Source organism: Salvelinus alpinus, chromosome 7 (assembly GCF_045679555.1).
Source record: "Salvelinus alpinus chromosome 7, SLU_Salpinus.1, whole genome shotgun sequence".
Taxonomy (NCBI): domain Eukaryota; kingdom Metazoa; phylum Chordata; class Actinopteri; order Salmoniformes; family Salmonidae; genus Salvelinus; species Salvelinus alpinus.
In genome coordinates, this window is record NC_092092.1 from 52188164 (window position 1) to 52205392 (window position 17229).

The 17229-nt window shown below is 41.1% G+C and overlaps 1 protein-coding gene across 1 annotated transcript; it reads right to left on the reverse strand.

The window, feature by feature from the left end:
• Nucleotides 1–12801: 12801 nt before the first annotated feature.
• Nucleotides 12802–16904, reverse strand: LOC139580225 (interleukin-21-like). The gene is made up of 6 exons (XM_071408787.1): nt 16709–16904; nt 16385–16426; nt 13915–14025; nt 13348–13386; nt 13031–13114; nt 12802–12927 (listed from the first exon to the last, which is right to left on the reverse strand). Exons 1-6 carry the CDS (start codon nt 16835–16837, stop codon nt 12907–12909), a joined length of 426 nt encoding a protein of 141 aa, XP_071264888.1. The 5' UTR covers nt 16838–16904; the 3' UTR covers nt 12802–12906.
• Between the last annotated feature and the right edge of the window lie 325 nt (nt 16905–17229).

The window sequence follows — 17229 nt, forward strand, 5'->3', positions numbered from 1 at the left end:
CACACCGCCATTGTCAGAATCTTAATATCACAAACAGAACTGTAGTTATAACCAGTTTTAGGAAGGCAGGTTTACCCCCATTGCCCCCCCTTCTCCCAACAGTAGGGCCTGCTCTGTTCCTTCTTCAGACAGTTGAAAGTGCAGTGCCCAGCTGATAATCACCCTGACAATTGCCCCTTAATTGAACCTAAACTATACCTAACAAATATAAACACAACATGTAAAGTGTTGGTCCCATGTTTCATGACAGTACATCCAACCAGCCTCACAACCTCAGACCATATGTAACCACGCCAGCCCAGGACCTCCACATCCGGAGTCTACACCTGTGGGATCGTCAGAAACCAGCCACCCGGACAGTTGATGAAACTGAGGAGTATTTTTGTCTGTATTAAAGCCCTTAAAAAAAAAAAATACAAAAATAAAGCCCTTTTGTAGGGAAAAAACTAATTCTGATTGGCTGGGCGTTGCCCTCCCAGGCCCACCCCATGGCTGTGCCCCTGCTCAGTAACGTGAAATCCATAGATTAAGGCCTAATGAATTTATTTCAATTGACTGATTTCCTTACATGAACTGTAACACTGTAACTGTAAGTAAAATCGTTGAAATTGTTGCACGTTGCGTTTATATTCTTGTTCAGTATAACTTCACACAACAGATTCAATAAAGTATGTATAGGATGATGGGGAGAATGGGGGAGTTGATGAGCAGGGGAAGCGAACGATGCATAATGTAATCACGAATTGTGAATAAAGAACAGGCGGCTATTCTATTGTATTGATCCATTCTAATTATAGGCCTAATCTTAAAATGGTAGGTTACCTATATCAGTTCACCGAATCTAAGCACTGCTATCAGTCTCCTCTGGCTTACTTGGAGTAGGCTACACAATGAGAGCGGGGTAATTGTACATGCTGAACAGCTTTCAATATCGGGCAGCAGGCGAGAGTGTCGGGGGATGTGGTGATGAGGCTTGTGGTATCTTACCTTGACAAGGGGAGCAATGTCACCATGGACAATGTCTTCACATCACTGTCATTGGCGAACAAGTTGCTTGCAAAGAAAACAAGTCTGGCCTGCAACTTGAACAAAGTGAGACATCTGCACAGCTGCGGAAGAATGACAAGACAACGCGACCAGTGGAGATTTTAGCATGTAAATCTTGGTAGGGCAAACCCATTTTTTTTTTGTTGATGCATGCCAGCAAAGCCACTACACAACACATTAATTGCACTATAATGGTGACAAACGGTGCTCACAAACTGTTAGGGCCTACATAAAGCTGTCCCAACAGCAGAGTCCCAACACCTTACCACTGCTACACCTGGCTATCAGCGGAGCCTTGTCTGGCAGCTAAACAGTTACTTCAGCCTCATTTAATGCCTTTTTAAAAAACAGCTGATATAGCTGACTTGCTTAAACAAATGTGGTTTATAGTGACAATTGAGATATACAAATTATGCAGTGGTGATTTTAGCATGTAAATCTTGGTGGGGCAAAAAATATATATATTTGGGATGCATGCCAGCAAAGCCACTACACAACACTAAACAATACATTAATATCACTATAATGGTGACAAACGGTGCCCACATACTGTTAGAGCCTATATAAAGCTGTCCCAACAGCGGAGTCCCAACAGCAGTCCCAACACCTTACCACTGCTACACCTGGCTAGCAGTGGAGCCTTGTCGGGCAGCAAAACAGTTCATTCAGCCTCATTTACTGCCTTTAAAAAAAACATAGCTGACATGGCTGAGTTGCTTAAACAAATGTGGTTTCTACTGACAATTGAGATGTACAAACTATAGCATAAGGGGGCGACAAGTGGATAAGAGGCAATCCGTAATTTCGTTAGAGACATTAATGAGCGAGATAGGACGGACGTAGTCAATATAACTGTTTGTCCAACACTTTTGAAATGTACAGCGACATAATTCAGAACATGGGCCATTCTTACAGTATTCTCCCTGTACACCAAGTCAGAACCGTAAGATAAATAAAGGGGGCATATTTTTATTTTACCTTTATATAACTAGGCAAGTCAGTTACGAACAAATTCTTATTTTCAATGACAGCCTGGGAAAAGTGGGTTAACTGCCTTGTTCAGGGTGCAGAACGACAGATTTTTACCTTGTCAGCTCCGGGATTCAATCTAGCAACCTTTTGGGTTACTGGTCCAACCCTCTAACCACTATGCTACCTGCAGGCAATGAATATTACAATATTCTATGATTAAATTTCTCTAATAAAGGTTATAGGCTGCATGTGCACCACCAAGTCAGAACAGTAGGCGAAATTAAGAGGGGAAAATAGACCAATGACCTTGAGCCTTCTTGGATGGGCACTGCTAATGTAACTCTATGGCAGCACCCAAAGGGCTTGAATTTTCTAGTTCTACTCTTAGATTTGGTGGTGACGTAGTGTCCCCATGAGTGACACTTTGATTTGTTTAGCACTTTTTTGGTTACTACATGATTCCATATGTGTTATTTCATAGTTTTGATGTCTTCACTATTATTCTACAATGTAGAAAATAGTAAAAAGAAAGAAAAACCCTTGAATGAGTAGGTGTGTCCAAACTTTTGACTGGTACTGTATACTAACTGCAAAATAGCTGGTTATAAAGTGGTGGAATTGTCCTTTAAGTATGTAGTGATATCTGACCACAGTGGGAATTCTGCAAAAACCAACAAGGGAAAACCCACCATCTCCAACCACCACTGGAGAGACCGCTAGGGGTTTACCAAAACCACTTGTAACATGTTGTGGCATGTCAGGCTCAGGCATACTTCTGTGGTCGAATGGATAATGTTTTTCATTGCTGTGAACTGAAACAATTTGTTAAGTCACGTGTACTGTGATATGACAGGAAAATGAGGCCAGAGATGATGCTTGTGCAAGTTGACCTGCTTCTGCTCATCACAGGACCCTCAGTTGCCACTGAAGATCCCCTTCTATTGACCACTGTAGTTTGATAGCAGTAGTATGTTTGAAAAGCCACGTTGGTCTAAGTGTTTCAAGTATTTGAGCTAGCAGATGTGGTATGGTGCACACCTCGTAGAGGTTGAAGACGTTTTGGCTGCCTTGAAAACATGAAACTTGAAATCCCCTCCATGGCTGCTGGGAAGTCCACCGTGCTGTTGTTGTCATCATAGTTCAAAAAAGATGCTGCACCTGTTAACTTGAGAACTGACAGGGTGACCTGGGTTAACCTCGTTGCATGATTTTGCAAAGAAAAGTCAAGTTCATGTTTACTCCCATGTCATGTGTAAATGCATACATTGGAAACCTTGGAGCATGTTTAAAATAGTTTAAAAAAAAATGTGAATAGCCAAATACAAAGAGATGGATTAAATCCAGTCAATGGATTTAAGGTACATTGGCTAAATAAGGAGCAGCTACCACTCAGATGTCGCTGTTGTCAAAGATTCCAGTCATCTTTACATGTTCTGTCAAATGTATTGAGACTTTTTAATATTGTTCTTTTCATTATTTATTTTTGATATTAACTTACAGGAGGAGCTCCTATGGCCTCTGCATTTTGCCCCCCATGCAGTTGGAGAGTTGAACCCTGTTCAACACCCAGACTCAGGTCTGTCTACCGTTCCTCTCAGCGCAACAGTTTGCACTTAAATTCACTGGGTTTAGAAATTATAGCTCAAACTAATGCTGGAAAGAGAAACAAACGTCATTTAGGCAATTCAATGCATGATTTCCATAGGCAACTTGGGCTATTTCAAAAGCACAGTTAGAGTTTATACCTATTTTTACTCTAATTTAGGACTATAGAACACAGTAGCGGTGCGTGGGTAAAATCACCAGGGCAGCCAATCCAGAAAAATAAACATATTACAACCTATGTGTTGTGATCATTGTGTTGTTTGCTCCATAACCTGTTAGTTCATATGCCTCTATAACCTGTTAGTTCATATGCCTCTATAACCTGTTAGTTCATATGCCTCTATAACCTGTTAGTTCATATGCCTCTATAACCTGTTAGTTCATATGCCTCCATAACCTGTTAGTTCATATGCCTCTATAACCTGTTAGTTCATATGCCTCTATAACCTGTTAGTTCATATGCCTCTATAACCTGTTAGTTCATATGCCTCTATAACCTGTTAGTTCATATGCCTCTATAACCTGTTAGTTCATATGCCTCTATAACCTGTTAGTTCATATGCCTCTATAACCTGTTAGTTCATATGCCTCTATAACCTGTTAGTTCATATGCCTCTATAACCTGTTAGTTCATATGCCTCTATAACCTGTTAGTTCATATGCCTCTATAACCTGTTAGTTCATATGCCTCTATAACCTGTTAGTTCATATGCCTCTATAACCTGTTAGTTCATATGCCTCTATAACCTGTTAGTTCATATGCCTCCATAACCTGTTAGTTCATATGCCTCTATAACCTGTTAGTTCATATGCCTCTATAACCTGTTAGTTCATATGCCTCTATAACCTGTTAGTTCATATGCCTCTATAACCTGTTAGTTCATATGCCTCTATAACCTGTTAGTTCATATGCCTCTATAACCTGTTAGTTCATATGCCTCTATAACCTGTTAGTTCATATGCCTCTATAACCTGTTAGTTCATATGCCTCTATAACCTGTTAGTTCATATGCCTCTATAACCTGTTAGTTCATATGCCTCTATAACCTGTTAGTTCATATGCCTCTATAACCTGTTAGTTCATATGCCTCTATAACCTGTTAGTTCATATGCCTCTATAACCTGTTAGTTCATATGCCTCCATAACCTGTTAGTTCATATGCCTCTATAACCTGTTAGTTCATATGCCTCTATAACCTGTTAGTTCATATGCCTCTATAACCTGTTAGTTCATATGCCTCTATAACCTGTTAGTTCATATGCCTCTATAACCTGTTAGTTCATATGCCTCTATAACCTGTTAGTTCATATGCCTCTATAACCTGTTAGTTCATATGCCTCTATAACCTGTTAGTTCATATGCCTCTATAACCTGTTAGTTCATATGCCTCTATAACCTGTTAGTTCATATGCCTTGACACCATGATATATGGGCCTAAAGTCGAGACAATAAGAAGACACAGTGGCAGAATAAATTCAACCAGACATTTGTTTCATTACAAAACCGGAGAGCAACATCTGTCCGGTGAAGTCCACAAAACATATTTCATGTAACAAACAGTTACATTACCTACAGCATTGTCAAGCGAGGTAATGTTCCCGACATTTTCAGACTACTAAACAGCTATTGATTTTGAGAGTTACTGCAAGTAGCAAAGAAAACAGGAGCTACCTCCACTGTTCGTGCACCATTTCAGCTTCAACATTTCAACATCATCTATGTCACGCCTTGACCTTAGAGAGCCTTTTTATGTCTCTATTTGGTTTGGTCAGGGTGTGATTTGAGGTGGGCATTCTGTTTTGTTTTCTATGATTTTGTGTTTCTATGTTTTGGCCGGGTATGGTTCTCAATCAGGGACAGCTGTCTATCGTTGTCTCTGATTGGGAACCATACTTAGGTAGCCCTTTTTCCCTCCTTTCGTTGTGGGTAGTTGTCTTTGTTTGTGGCACTATAGCCCTTCAGCTTCACGGTAGTTTTGTATGGTTTATTGTTTTTGTTGGCGTCCTTTTAAATAAAGGGAAAATGTACGCTCACCACGCTGCACTTTGGTCCAGTTCTTTCGACGGCCGTGACAATCTAATCATCTATGCTTAGTCTAATACAGTGATAACTAAAAGATAACAAAACAAATTTAGTCCAATCAACATAAGCTAAATATGATGTGGCTGTCCATGGTACGGATGTTGACTCACCCTACTTGTAAAGAAATGCCAATGTCATCCTCCTCTCTTTCATGTTGCCTAAACGGTCTATGACTCTGTCATACAGTAGACACTTTTAGTTTTTGTTGTCCTAGGCTACCTGGCTAAAATTCTTGCTCGCTAGCCCAGCTTCCTGTCATGGACAACGATACACCAGGCCAGCTAGTTAACATTAGCATACATCCTATGTTGAACTTCCATCCTCTCAGGCCATGGCACAATATATGAATTCATGGTTAGATCAGAATTGCTGTTATAATCATTGGCCAGTATGGAGAATTAAGTAAAACCATAAGTCCAAATCCCTATCTCTAGAGGGACAATTTTAGCTAGCTAGCTAGCTAGCTAGCCACCGGAGGACAACAGCACAACGAGATGCAACAATTCAAGTTTTTTCCTGTCAATAATGACATTTGGCTTATTATGTAATTGGTCAGAAGCCAAATCCAAACTGGCTTCCCTTGACACTTTTTTTTGTTGGTGCGCCAGGACCATTCACAGCTGAGCTCACTCAGTTTAGCTAAATACTGATTGGCTAAATACTATTTTTTTTAAATTATTATCAATGGAGGCCAAATGCTCGCTGGATCCCCTTGCATTCAATGCTACGGGCGGTAACAATGTCATGCGCTTTCTGACCAGACGGCATCAGATAGATACGCTACACATACAGAGACAGAGGGGGCGCTGTTTTGCTCGCTCGGATGCTTTAACCGGAGAGATACAGCCTCTCGCAAATTGAAGGACGTGTGAAACACAGAGAGACGAAATATACATTATTTTGTATGGTTTTTCTTTTCTTGGTCAGTTTTTGGGTGAAGCCTGGCTTCCATTGGCCTCCATGAATACAAGCAACTGGTAGAACGTGTTTTAACCCTTAGCTGTTGCTGTGGAATGAATGGCATAAATCAGGGGTGTCAAACATGCATATATACAGTATATACAGTTGCAGCCAAATAAACTCGGCAAAAAAAGAAACGTCCCTTTTTCAGGACCCTGTCTTTCAAAGATAATTCATAAAAATCAACATAACTTCACAGATCTTCATTGTAAAGGGTTTAAACACTGTTTCCCATGCTTGTTCAAAGAACCATAAACAATTAATGAACAGGCACCTGTGGAACGGTCGTTAAGACACTAACAGCTTACAGACGGTAGGCAATAAAGGTCACAGTTATGAAAACTTAGGACACTAAAGAGGCCTTTCTACTGACTCTGAAAAACACCAAAGAAAGATTCCCAGGGTCTCTGCTCATCTGCGTGAACATGCCTTAGGTATGCTGCAAGGAGGCATAAGGACTGCAGATGTGGCCAGGGCATTAAATTGCAATGTCCGTACTGTGAAATGCCTAAGACAGCACTACAGGGAGACAGGACAGACAGCTGATCGTCCTCACAGTGGCAGACCACGTGTAACAACACCTGCACAGGATCGGTACATCTGAACATCACACCTGCGGGACAGGTACAGGATGGCAACAACAACTGCCCGAGTTACACCAGGAACGCACAATCCCTCCATCAGTGCTCAGACTGATGGAGGGAGGCTGGACTGAGGGCTTGTAGGCCTGTTGTAAGGCAGGTCCTCACCAGACATCACCGGCAACAACGTCGCCTATGGGCACAAACCCACCGTCGCTGGACCAGACAGGACTGGCAAAAAGTGCTCTTCACTGACGAGTCGCGGTTTTGTCTTACTGGGGGTAATGGTCGGATTCGCGTTTATCGTCAAAGGAATGAGCGTTACACCGAGGCCTGTACTCTGGAGTGGGATCGATTTGGAGGTGGAGGGTCCATCATGGTCTGGGGTAGGACTGAGCTTGTTGTCAGTGCAGGCAATCTCAACGCTGTGCATTACACGGAAGACATCCTCCTCCCTCATGTGGTACCCTTCCTGCAGGCTCATCCTGACATGACCCTCCAGCATGCCGGGTCCACCAGCCATACTGCTTGTCCTGTGCGTGATTTCCTACAAGACAGGGATGTCAGTGTTTTGCCATGGCCAGTGAAGAGCCCGGACCTCAATCACATTGAGCACGTCTGGGACCTGTTGGAACGGAGGGTGAGGGCTAGGGCCATTCCCCCCAGAAATGTCCGGGAACTTGCAGGTGCCTTGGTGGAAGAGTGGGGTAACATCTCACAGCAAGAACTGGCAAATCTGGTGCAGTCCATGATGAGGAGATGCACTGCAGTACTTAATGCAGCTGGTGGCCACACCAGATACTGACTGTTACTTTTGATTTTGACCCCCCCTTTGTTCAGGGGGTCACATGTCTGTGGAACTTGTTCAGTTTATGTCTCAGTTGTTGAATCTTGTTATGTTCATACAAATATTTACACATGTTAAGTTTGCTGAAAATGAGCGCAGTCGACAGTGAGAGGACTTTTCTTTTTTTGCTGAGTTTATATTGTCACCCTTGCACTTTTCTTAGATAATTCCCTATTTCTCTTAAAATAAGATGACATTAAAAACAACTTTTGGTTTCCACACCTTGTTATTAGATTTTCAACATTGCAGAACCATTTTTATTTTTGTAAACTTACGTTTAGAATTTTTATCTAGAAAATAAAATAAAATGGCAAGGAGGAACTTATTGGCACACTGGAGCTAGTACTTGGTTACACAGCTTTCAGCACTCTTTAGCAGCACACTGTTCTAAATCTTCAACATTTGAGGTGTTCCCTCCACTAACTGCTGTTTTCAGATCTCGCCATAGGTCTTGGATGTGATTCAGATATGGACTCTTTGCTGGCCACTCCAGAACAGTCTCACATTTATTCTTGAACCATTCCTGTGTGCTTTTTGATGTGTGTTTGGGGTCGGTGTCCTGCTGGAAGACCCACCACCTTCAAAGGAGACTAAGTTTCTGTACACTGGTATGAACATTGGACTCCAAAACACCTGATTTCATGATTCCTTCCACACGTTTAAGGTCCCCAGTACCAAGGGCAGCAAAGCAACTCCACAACATTATCAAACCTCACCCATGTTTGATTATATGATGGCGCCGGAGGAAATGGCTGCCATTTTACAGGCTCCTAACCAATTGTGCTATTGTGTGTGTTTTTTATGTTATTTGTAACTTATATTGTACATAATGTTGCTGCCACCGTCTCTTATGACCGAAAAGAGCTTCTGGATATCAGGACAACGATTACTCTCCTCGTACTGGACGAAGATTTTTTTCTTTAACGAGTCGGACGTGAAGGATTTACTTCACCCGACAATGCTCAAATCACTGTCATTCACATGAAGAAGAGACAGAGATATCGGGGACGTAGGTCGGGGTGACTTGTAAGGATCCGAAGGCGAGTGAGTAATCCCCCTCTACCATCAGTCTTATTAGCCAACGTCCAATCATTGGATAATAAAATGGATGCGCTCCGATCAAGACTATCCTACCAAGGGGACATTAAAAACTGTAATATCTTATGTTTCATCAGCAAGACAGAACAGCTGCCTCCGGTAAGACAAGGGCTGGCGGTCTGGGTCAATTTGTAACTAACAGCTGGTGCTCAAATTCTCGAGGTTTTCCTCGCCTGAGGTAGAGTATCTCATAATAAGCTGTAGACTACACTATTTACAAAGAGATTTTTCATCTATATATATTTCGTAGCTGTTTATTTACCACCGTAAACCAATGCTGGCACTAAGACAGCACTCAAAGAGCTGTATAAGGCCATAAGCAAACAAGAAAATGCTCATCCAGGGGCGGCGCTCCTAGTGGCCGGGGACATTAATGCAGGGAAACTTAAATCCGTTTTACCTCATTTCTACCAGCATGTTAAATGTGCAACCAGAGGGAAAAAAACTCTAGACCACCTTTACTCCACAGACAGAGACGTGTACAAAGCTCTCCCTCGCCCTTCATTTGGCAAACCTTACCTTAACTCTATCCTCCTGATTCCTGCTTTCAAGCTAAAATGTAAGCAGGAAGTACCAGTGACTCGCTCAATAAGGAAGTGGTCAGATGACGCAGATGCTAAGCTACAGGACTGTTTTGCTACCACAGACTGGAATATGTTCTGGGATTCATCCGATGGCATTGAGGAGTACACCACATCAGTCACTGGCTTCATCAATAAGTGCATCGATGATGTCGTCCCCACAGTGACCAAACGTACCCCAACCAGAAGCCATGGATTACAGACAACATCCGCACTGAGCTAAAGGGTAGAGCTGCCGCTTTCAAGGATTGGGACTCGAACCCGGATGCTTATAAGAAATCCCGCTATGCCCTCAGATGAACCATCAAACAGGCAAAGTGTCAATACAGGACTAAGATTGAATTGTACTACACCGGCTCCGGCGCTCGTCGGATTTGGCAAGGCTTACAAACTATTATAGACACAAGCCTCTGGATGAGATAAATAACTTCCATGCTCGCTTTGAGGAAAGAAACACGGAAGCATGCTTGAGAACATCAGCTGCTACAAACGACTGTGTGGTCACAGTAAGTAAGACCTTTAAACAGGTCAACATTCACAAAGCTCCAGGGCCAGACGGATTACCAGGATGTGTACTCTGAGCATGCGCTGACCAACTGGCAAGTGTCTTCACTGACATTTTTAACCTGTCCCTGACCGAGTCTGTAATACCAACATGCTTCAAGCAGACCACCATATTCCCTGTGCCCAAGAACACCAGGGTAACCTGCCTAAACGACTACCGACCCGTAGGACTCACGTCTGTAGCCATGAAGTGCATTGAAAGGCTGGTCATGGCTCACATCAACACCATTATTTCAGAAACCAATTTGCATACCGCCCCAACAGATCCACAGATGATGCAATCTCTATTGCACTCCACACTGCCCTTTCACACCTGGACAAAAGGAACACCTACGTGAGAATGCTATTCATTGACTACAGCTCAGTGTTCAACACTATAGTGCCCTCAAAGCATATCAATAAGCTAAGGACCCTGGGACTAAACACCTCCCTCTGGAACTGGATCCCGGACTTCCTGACAGTCTGCCCCAGGTGGTAAGGGTAGGTAACAACACATCTGCCATAATGATCCTCAACACGGGGCCCCTCAGGGGTGTGTGCTCAGTCCCCTCCTGTACTCCCTGTTCACCTATGACTGCATGGCCAAGCACGAATCCAACACCATCATTAAGTTTTCCGACAACATAACAGTGGTAGGCCTGATCACCGACAACAATGAGACAGCCTATAAGGAGGAGGTCAGAAACCTGGCAGTGTGGTGCCAGGATAACAACCTCTCTCTCAACGTGATCAAGATAAAGGAGCTGATTGTGGACTACAAGAAAAGGAGGACCGAGCACGCCCCCATTCTCATCAACGGGGCTGTAGTGGAGTAGGTTGAGAGCTTCCTTGGTGTCCACATCCCAAACAAACTACCATTGTCCAAGCACACCAAGACAGTCATGAAGAGGGAACGACAAAGCCTATTCCCCCTCAGGAAACTGAAAAGATTTGGCATGGGTTCTCAGATCCTCAACAAGTTCTACAGCTGCGCCATCGAGAGCATCCTGACTGGTTGCGTCACCGCCTGGTATGGCAACTGCTCAGCCTCCAACCGCAAGGCACTACAGAGGGTAGTGTGTATGGCCCAGTACATCACTGGGGCCAAGCTTCCTGCCATCCAGGACCTCTATACCAGGCGGTGTTAGAGGAAGGCCCAAAAAATTGCCAGACTCCAGCCACCCTAGTCAAGGACTGTTCTCTCTGCTACCGCACAGTAAGCAGTACCGGAGTGCCAAGTCTATGTCCAAGAGGCTTCATAACAGCTTCTACCTCCAAGCCGTTAGATTCCTGAACAGCTAATCAAATGGCTACCTGGACTATTTGCATTGCACCCCCCCCCCCCCCCCCCACACCCATTTTTACACTGCTGCTACTCTCTGTTTATTATCCATGCATAGTCACTTTACCTCTATCTTCATGTACATATTACCTCAATTACCTGGACTAACTGGTTCCCCCACACATTGACTCTGTACCGGTACCCCCTGTATATAGCCTCGCTACTGTTATTTTATTGTTGCTCCTTAAATATTTGCGCAACGCTGTCATCAAGGCAAAGGGTGGCTACTTTGAAGAATCTCAAATAAAAAATATATTTTGATTTGTTTTACACTTTTTTGGTTACTACATTATTCCATATTTGTTATTTCATAGTTTTGATGTCTTCACTATTATTCTACAATGTAGAAAATAGTAAAAAATACATTAAAACCCTTGAATGTATAGGTGTGTCCAGACAGCAAGAAATAAAATATATTTTAAGTGCGACACTCCAGACCTCAGTGAGGACCGAATGTGTTTGCAGGGAAACATTTATGGACACCCCTGGCCTAAATTGTCTTTGTTATTCAAATGGACTCAAAATAATCATTGTCAGAACACAAATACAGTATTAGTTATTTAATATTCTCACATTCAATGAAATGTTTTTGATAAAATACAAATACAAAAAGCAACAGTAATTTCATTACCTTTTCAAGCAATTTAATCTCATTGTGAGATACTTAATTTTGATATAATAAAATACATAGTTTGGCGTAATGGATGAGATATAGCTTTGAGAGCTAACAATGTTAAATATATAGTATACAAACATACAAATAGGTTCATGTGAATAAATAAAGAAATATTAAAACGTCAATGATAAACTGCATGGATGTCTTTTTTACACTAGGTGGCACCAAAGCAGCTTTCTTGTGGGAATTAAATAATTATTTAGCTCTTGAGTAGGATAACACCATTTCATAAATAAATATTAAATAAATATTATTATTAAATATAATTATAACTTAATCAATATGATCATTTCTCTGTCTGTATTTCTTACTTTTGTTTTTCTTTTGAGTGGCAGTCCACGGGTACATGTGATATGAAATTATATATGATTTGATATAAATATTGTACCTGTAACCCCCCCAACAAAATAATGACAAAACAAATATAATCTTGGCCACAAAAATAAAATAACAAATGACATAGAATAGTAGGATGGCCAGAATGGCCATAGCCATGTCTCTGATGTGTTCACAGAGTAGTGTCTTCTACACAGTCCCATGTCTTTTTCCACGGTTTGTTCCAGTCATATCCTCACACCAGTCTATTCATACCCTGAAAATCATATTTTTGTAGTTAGCACACTGCACACTACCACCATTTTCTCTCATTGAAGTGTAGATATTGTTGTTAAAAGTCTGACTTATTTCATAATAACCTGTTGAAGAAGAGATTCCAACTGTTGTACAAATTCCCTGCTGTCCTTCATTGGGTAGGAATCACATCCTTGGCAGACTTTGTTCTGAGGGAATAAAGGAACACCGAAAATGTTAACATAGTTGGCCCACACAATTTAACTTTTAAAAGTTAAAATACAAATTTCAAGTTACTCTTAGATTTGGACTGAACATAGGCCTAGTAAAGTAACTACTACCCCTAACTTACTTTCCACATTCCCTCACATAATTCTTATGTGATTATGTTTAATAATGATAATGCTATTAATGTCATTTGGAAAATAATGGCAAGGCTCACCTCTCTCTCCTCCCGACTGCAGGAGTCCACACCTCTAAACTAAAACCAGAACAAAGCAACATGTTAATATTTTACCACAATCTTGCTATGTACATTTCTAAACATTAAGAACACCGGCGCTTGACCATGACATAGACTGATCAGGTGACTCGAGATGAACACTATGATCCCTTATTGATGTAACAAGATAAATAAGGATTTTTAAGCCTTGAGAAAATTGTGACATGGATTGTTTATTTGTGCCATTCAGAGGGTGAATGGGCAAGACAAGACTTAAGTGTTGTCTTTCCCATTCTTGCCCGCTCAACAGTTTCCCATGTGTATCAAGAATGGTCCAGCACCCAAAGGACACCCAACCAAATTCACACAACTGTGGGAAGCATTGGAGTCAAATGGGCCAGCATCCCTGTGGAACGCTTTCGACACCTTGTAGAGTCCATGCCCGCATGAATTGTGAATTGAAGCTGTTCTGAGGGCAAACGGAGGGGGGTGCAACTCAATATTAGGAAGGTGTTAATGTTTTGTTCAACTCAGTGTACATTATTCTTGTTTTCTGAAGTGACTCACAGTCAGTGGGCGGAGGTTTCTGATAACTTTACGCTGCAATTTCTTTAGTTTGGCGTTGAGACGAGGTACCATCTTCTGGAAGCACTCCAAGGCAGATAGGAAACAGCACTCCTGTAAAAAGCAAAATGACACACTAAATGATGGATGTTGGATAAAACAAGACTGCTTATTTTCCACTAATGAAACAAGTTGAGGCAAATCATTTGAAAGTCTTTTGATACTTTTTTACACACACATCAAAACGTTGTAATGTGGAATGAGAACCACTGGAAAGAGCTGCTGTATAGTAAATTAACCCACATACTATCTTCAAGATGAGTTAGACATTTGACACACTTCTACATTTGAGCATATTTCATTAACCTGAACCTCAACCAGAATATATACAATATTTTCCAGTTCATACCAGCCAAATGTATTCTATTGAGCCACATACAACACCTGATTCCCATATAATAACATGAGCCGCTCTCAAGTATGATACTCCTCTCAGAGACATAGTTAAGTTGTAGTAATTTTAATTACAATTTATATAACTTTAAAAAAAACATTTTAGTAATTTAGCAGATGCTCTTATCCAGAGTGACTTGCAGGACCAATTAGGGTGCCTTGCTCAAGGGCACATCGACAGATTTTTCACCTAGTCGGCTCTGGGATTCGAACCAGCAACTATTTGGTTACTGGCCCAACGGACTTAACCGCTAGGCTACCCTCCACCCTATACTGATGGTCTTATCATTTCCTATAAAACTGTGACTCACAAGTCATATTCTGTTTATCAGAGTAAGACTTTCTCATTCTACACACTAGCACGTCCAAACTCCGACAAAGCCAAAGCGATCAAGAAACAATGTTTCCACCAACGTATCTCATACAGAAACATGTCTTTCCCAGCTTCACTGAGATTAAGTAGACATTTTCACTGTTTTCACTTGCTGCCTGTTTCCAGTTTCCCCACTTTGGCTGGGCGTTTCACAGAATAGATAGAAAATAGCTCTCTCTTTGACATGAAAACACATTTTCCAGGTTGAGGCTTTCGTTTGTCTCTACCATTAGGCAATGATATTTTCCTCATGCTGTGGGCCTCAAACTCTTGAGTTGTCAAACAATAACTGACCAACGTTAGTTAGACAGCTAGTGTAAAAACGAGAGCATGGCAACCTTTGATCAAGCGTTCACCCGTGGAATATTGGTAACAGACTGGTTCCATGGTATACTAATGAATTATTTGGTCCAGTTTAGGACAACCATGTTCAACTAACTTCAAGATATAGTCAAACATTTTCTAAAGCAGTAGCACAGTTTGTCTCTCGGGTAAAAGCCACAGAGGCGTGAGTGCGATTACTCATCACATTTCTCCTAAATGTGCACAAGTAACTCCAAGAGACATGGAGATCACTTTCACATTGACTCATTCATGCACAGAACTCTGACAAAAACACATGCCAAACTGGATTGACTGTTATTGCAACTGAAAAATAGCTGAAAGAAATACTGATCTTTTATCAAGTGGATGTTTTCTTAAGTTACATCCATAGTGTTGTTTTTTGGACGAAAGAGTGATTCTGACGAGTGTGTGTCCCTCTACTCGCTACAATCATCTTATGTTAACACTGTAAATGTACTCCACCTACTAAGATAAAACAAACATTTGTAATTAGGTAGACTGTCCATTAAAGTAATTGTCCAGTGTTTCCAGATTTCTATGAAATATGACCTATAATTAATTACAATGAGTGAAATAGTTTTCCTTCCCCCCCTTTTTTTAATTAAGTATGCTAAAAGCAGTTTTTCTGTGTTGGAATGGTGGTGAGTGTATACATGTCATTACAAATATTCATGTGAGTAGATCGCTGGTTGGCCAGCTAACAACATTATTTGGGTATGAGTTAGTAGAATATGAACTTTTAAAAGTGACATTTTCACCAGACGGTTACTTTAATACCGTCAGTTAGTTTATTTGGTTTAGTTTCAAGTAATTCACATATTGTCAAATCAATCGGCCCTACCCATGCTAGTAATTTACCTGAAACTATTTCTAGTTCAACAAATTCATTTTGCGTAAAAATAAGTAATACTGTGCACCTTTCCTTTCTTTAATGACAAAAGGATTACTGAACATATTAATACAAATTAGACTATATGAAACTAAGTATTTACTAATTATTGGTGATATAAACAATTAACTATACACATCATTTATGCAACTCTATTACAAATGTAATTGCTTTATACTATTGATGATTATAATTTTTACCATAAGATCATTATTTCTTGACCTCACAAGACCACATTCGCCGGCTATAGTACTAGCGTGCTACATTATGCGATATACAGTACAGTAGGTGTGAGAGCAAGACTAATAGCAATCACAATAACAGAGGTCATTCCTTGTCTGTGAGTTTTCTGACAATGTTTTGCTTGTAAAGTAAATAAGGTATAGTAGATTTTCTTGAGAAAAAGGGCTTACCTCTATATCCAGGGTAGGAGTGTTCAACATCACGCCGTTGTGCTGCAAGAACAACAAAAAACAGAGGTGTTGGTACTGAGGTTGCATCTTATACATATCAACCCCCCAAAAATAGAGGGGTGAGAAATTGTGGTAATACTTTCTATGAACCATTTACAGCCTTTATAAATGTAAAAAGGCAATAGACGCATTCCATCACACAGTTAGTATAATGCATAATAAAACGTGCTATGATCATTAGTAAAAGCTCATGGTTTCTTGCAAGAATCCATGAAATACATAAGCTTCGAGAAAAGGTGTTCGATAAATTGCAGATTGACCTACCTCCACACTTTTGTTCAGTTGTCTTAACTCCTTTAGTACTTCAGTCAGCTTCATTATTCTCTCGACCTTGTCTACATTCGCCAAAACACAACAGGTGATGCCTAGGAGGCAACAAACAAGCAGCTTCATCCTTTCTTAACCTGCTTTAACGATGGCACAAATTACCCAAAGGATGCTGTTCAAAACGTTTACTGGTAATGTGGACAGGTGTTTAACTTACCTATATATTTGTCCATCAGGACACAGGAAAACCACATTTGAGAGATTGGAAAACTGCTGAAAGTATGAATGAATGAGTAATGACTTTTTCTTTTCCACTGGCCACTACGTGAGCTCAGAGTTGTGCATGCGTGGGGCGTAGGGATGCAAGTGCGTGAACGAAAACATACTTTCTGCACACAAGGCAGGAAACTACAGAGCACCGTTAGTTCCCATTTTCACTTTGAATCAGAGGACCTATAGCTGGCTATACAGTATGTATCATTGGTGACAACCTGAACGTACAAAACATTATGAACACC

Excerpts from the sequence above, each read along its gene's own strand:
- LOC139580225 (XM_071408787.1), bottom strand. The coding sequence starts at position 16,837 with ATGAAGCTGCTTGTTTGTTGCCTCCTAGGCATCACCTGTTGTGTTTTG. Across the intron at positions 13,387-13,914 it reads GAAACCTCCGCCCACTGACT|TTTAGAGGTGTGGACTCCTG; the intron begins GTGAGTCACTTC and ends TTCTGGTTTTAG. Across the intron at positions 13,115-13,347 it reads GCAGTCGGGAGGAGAGAGAG|AACAAAGTCTGCCAAGGATG; the intron begins GTGAGCCTTGCC and ends TTATTCCCTCAG.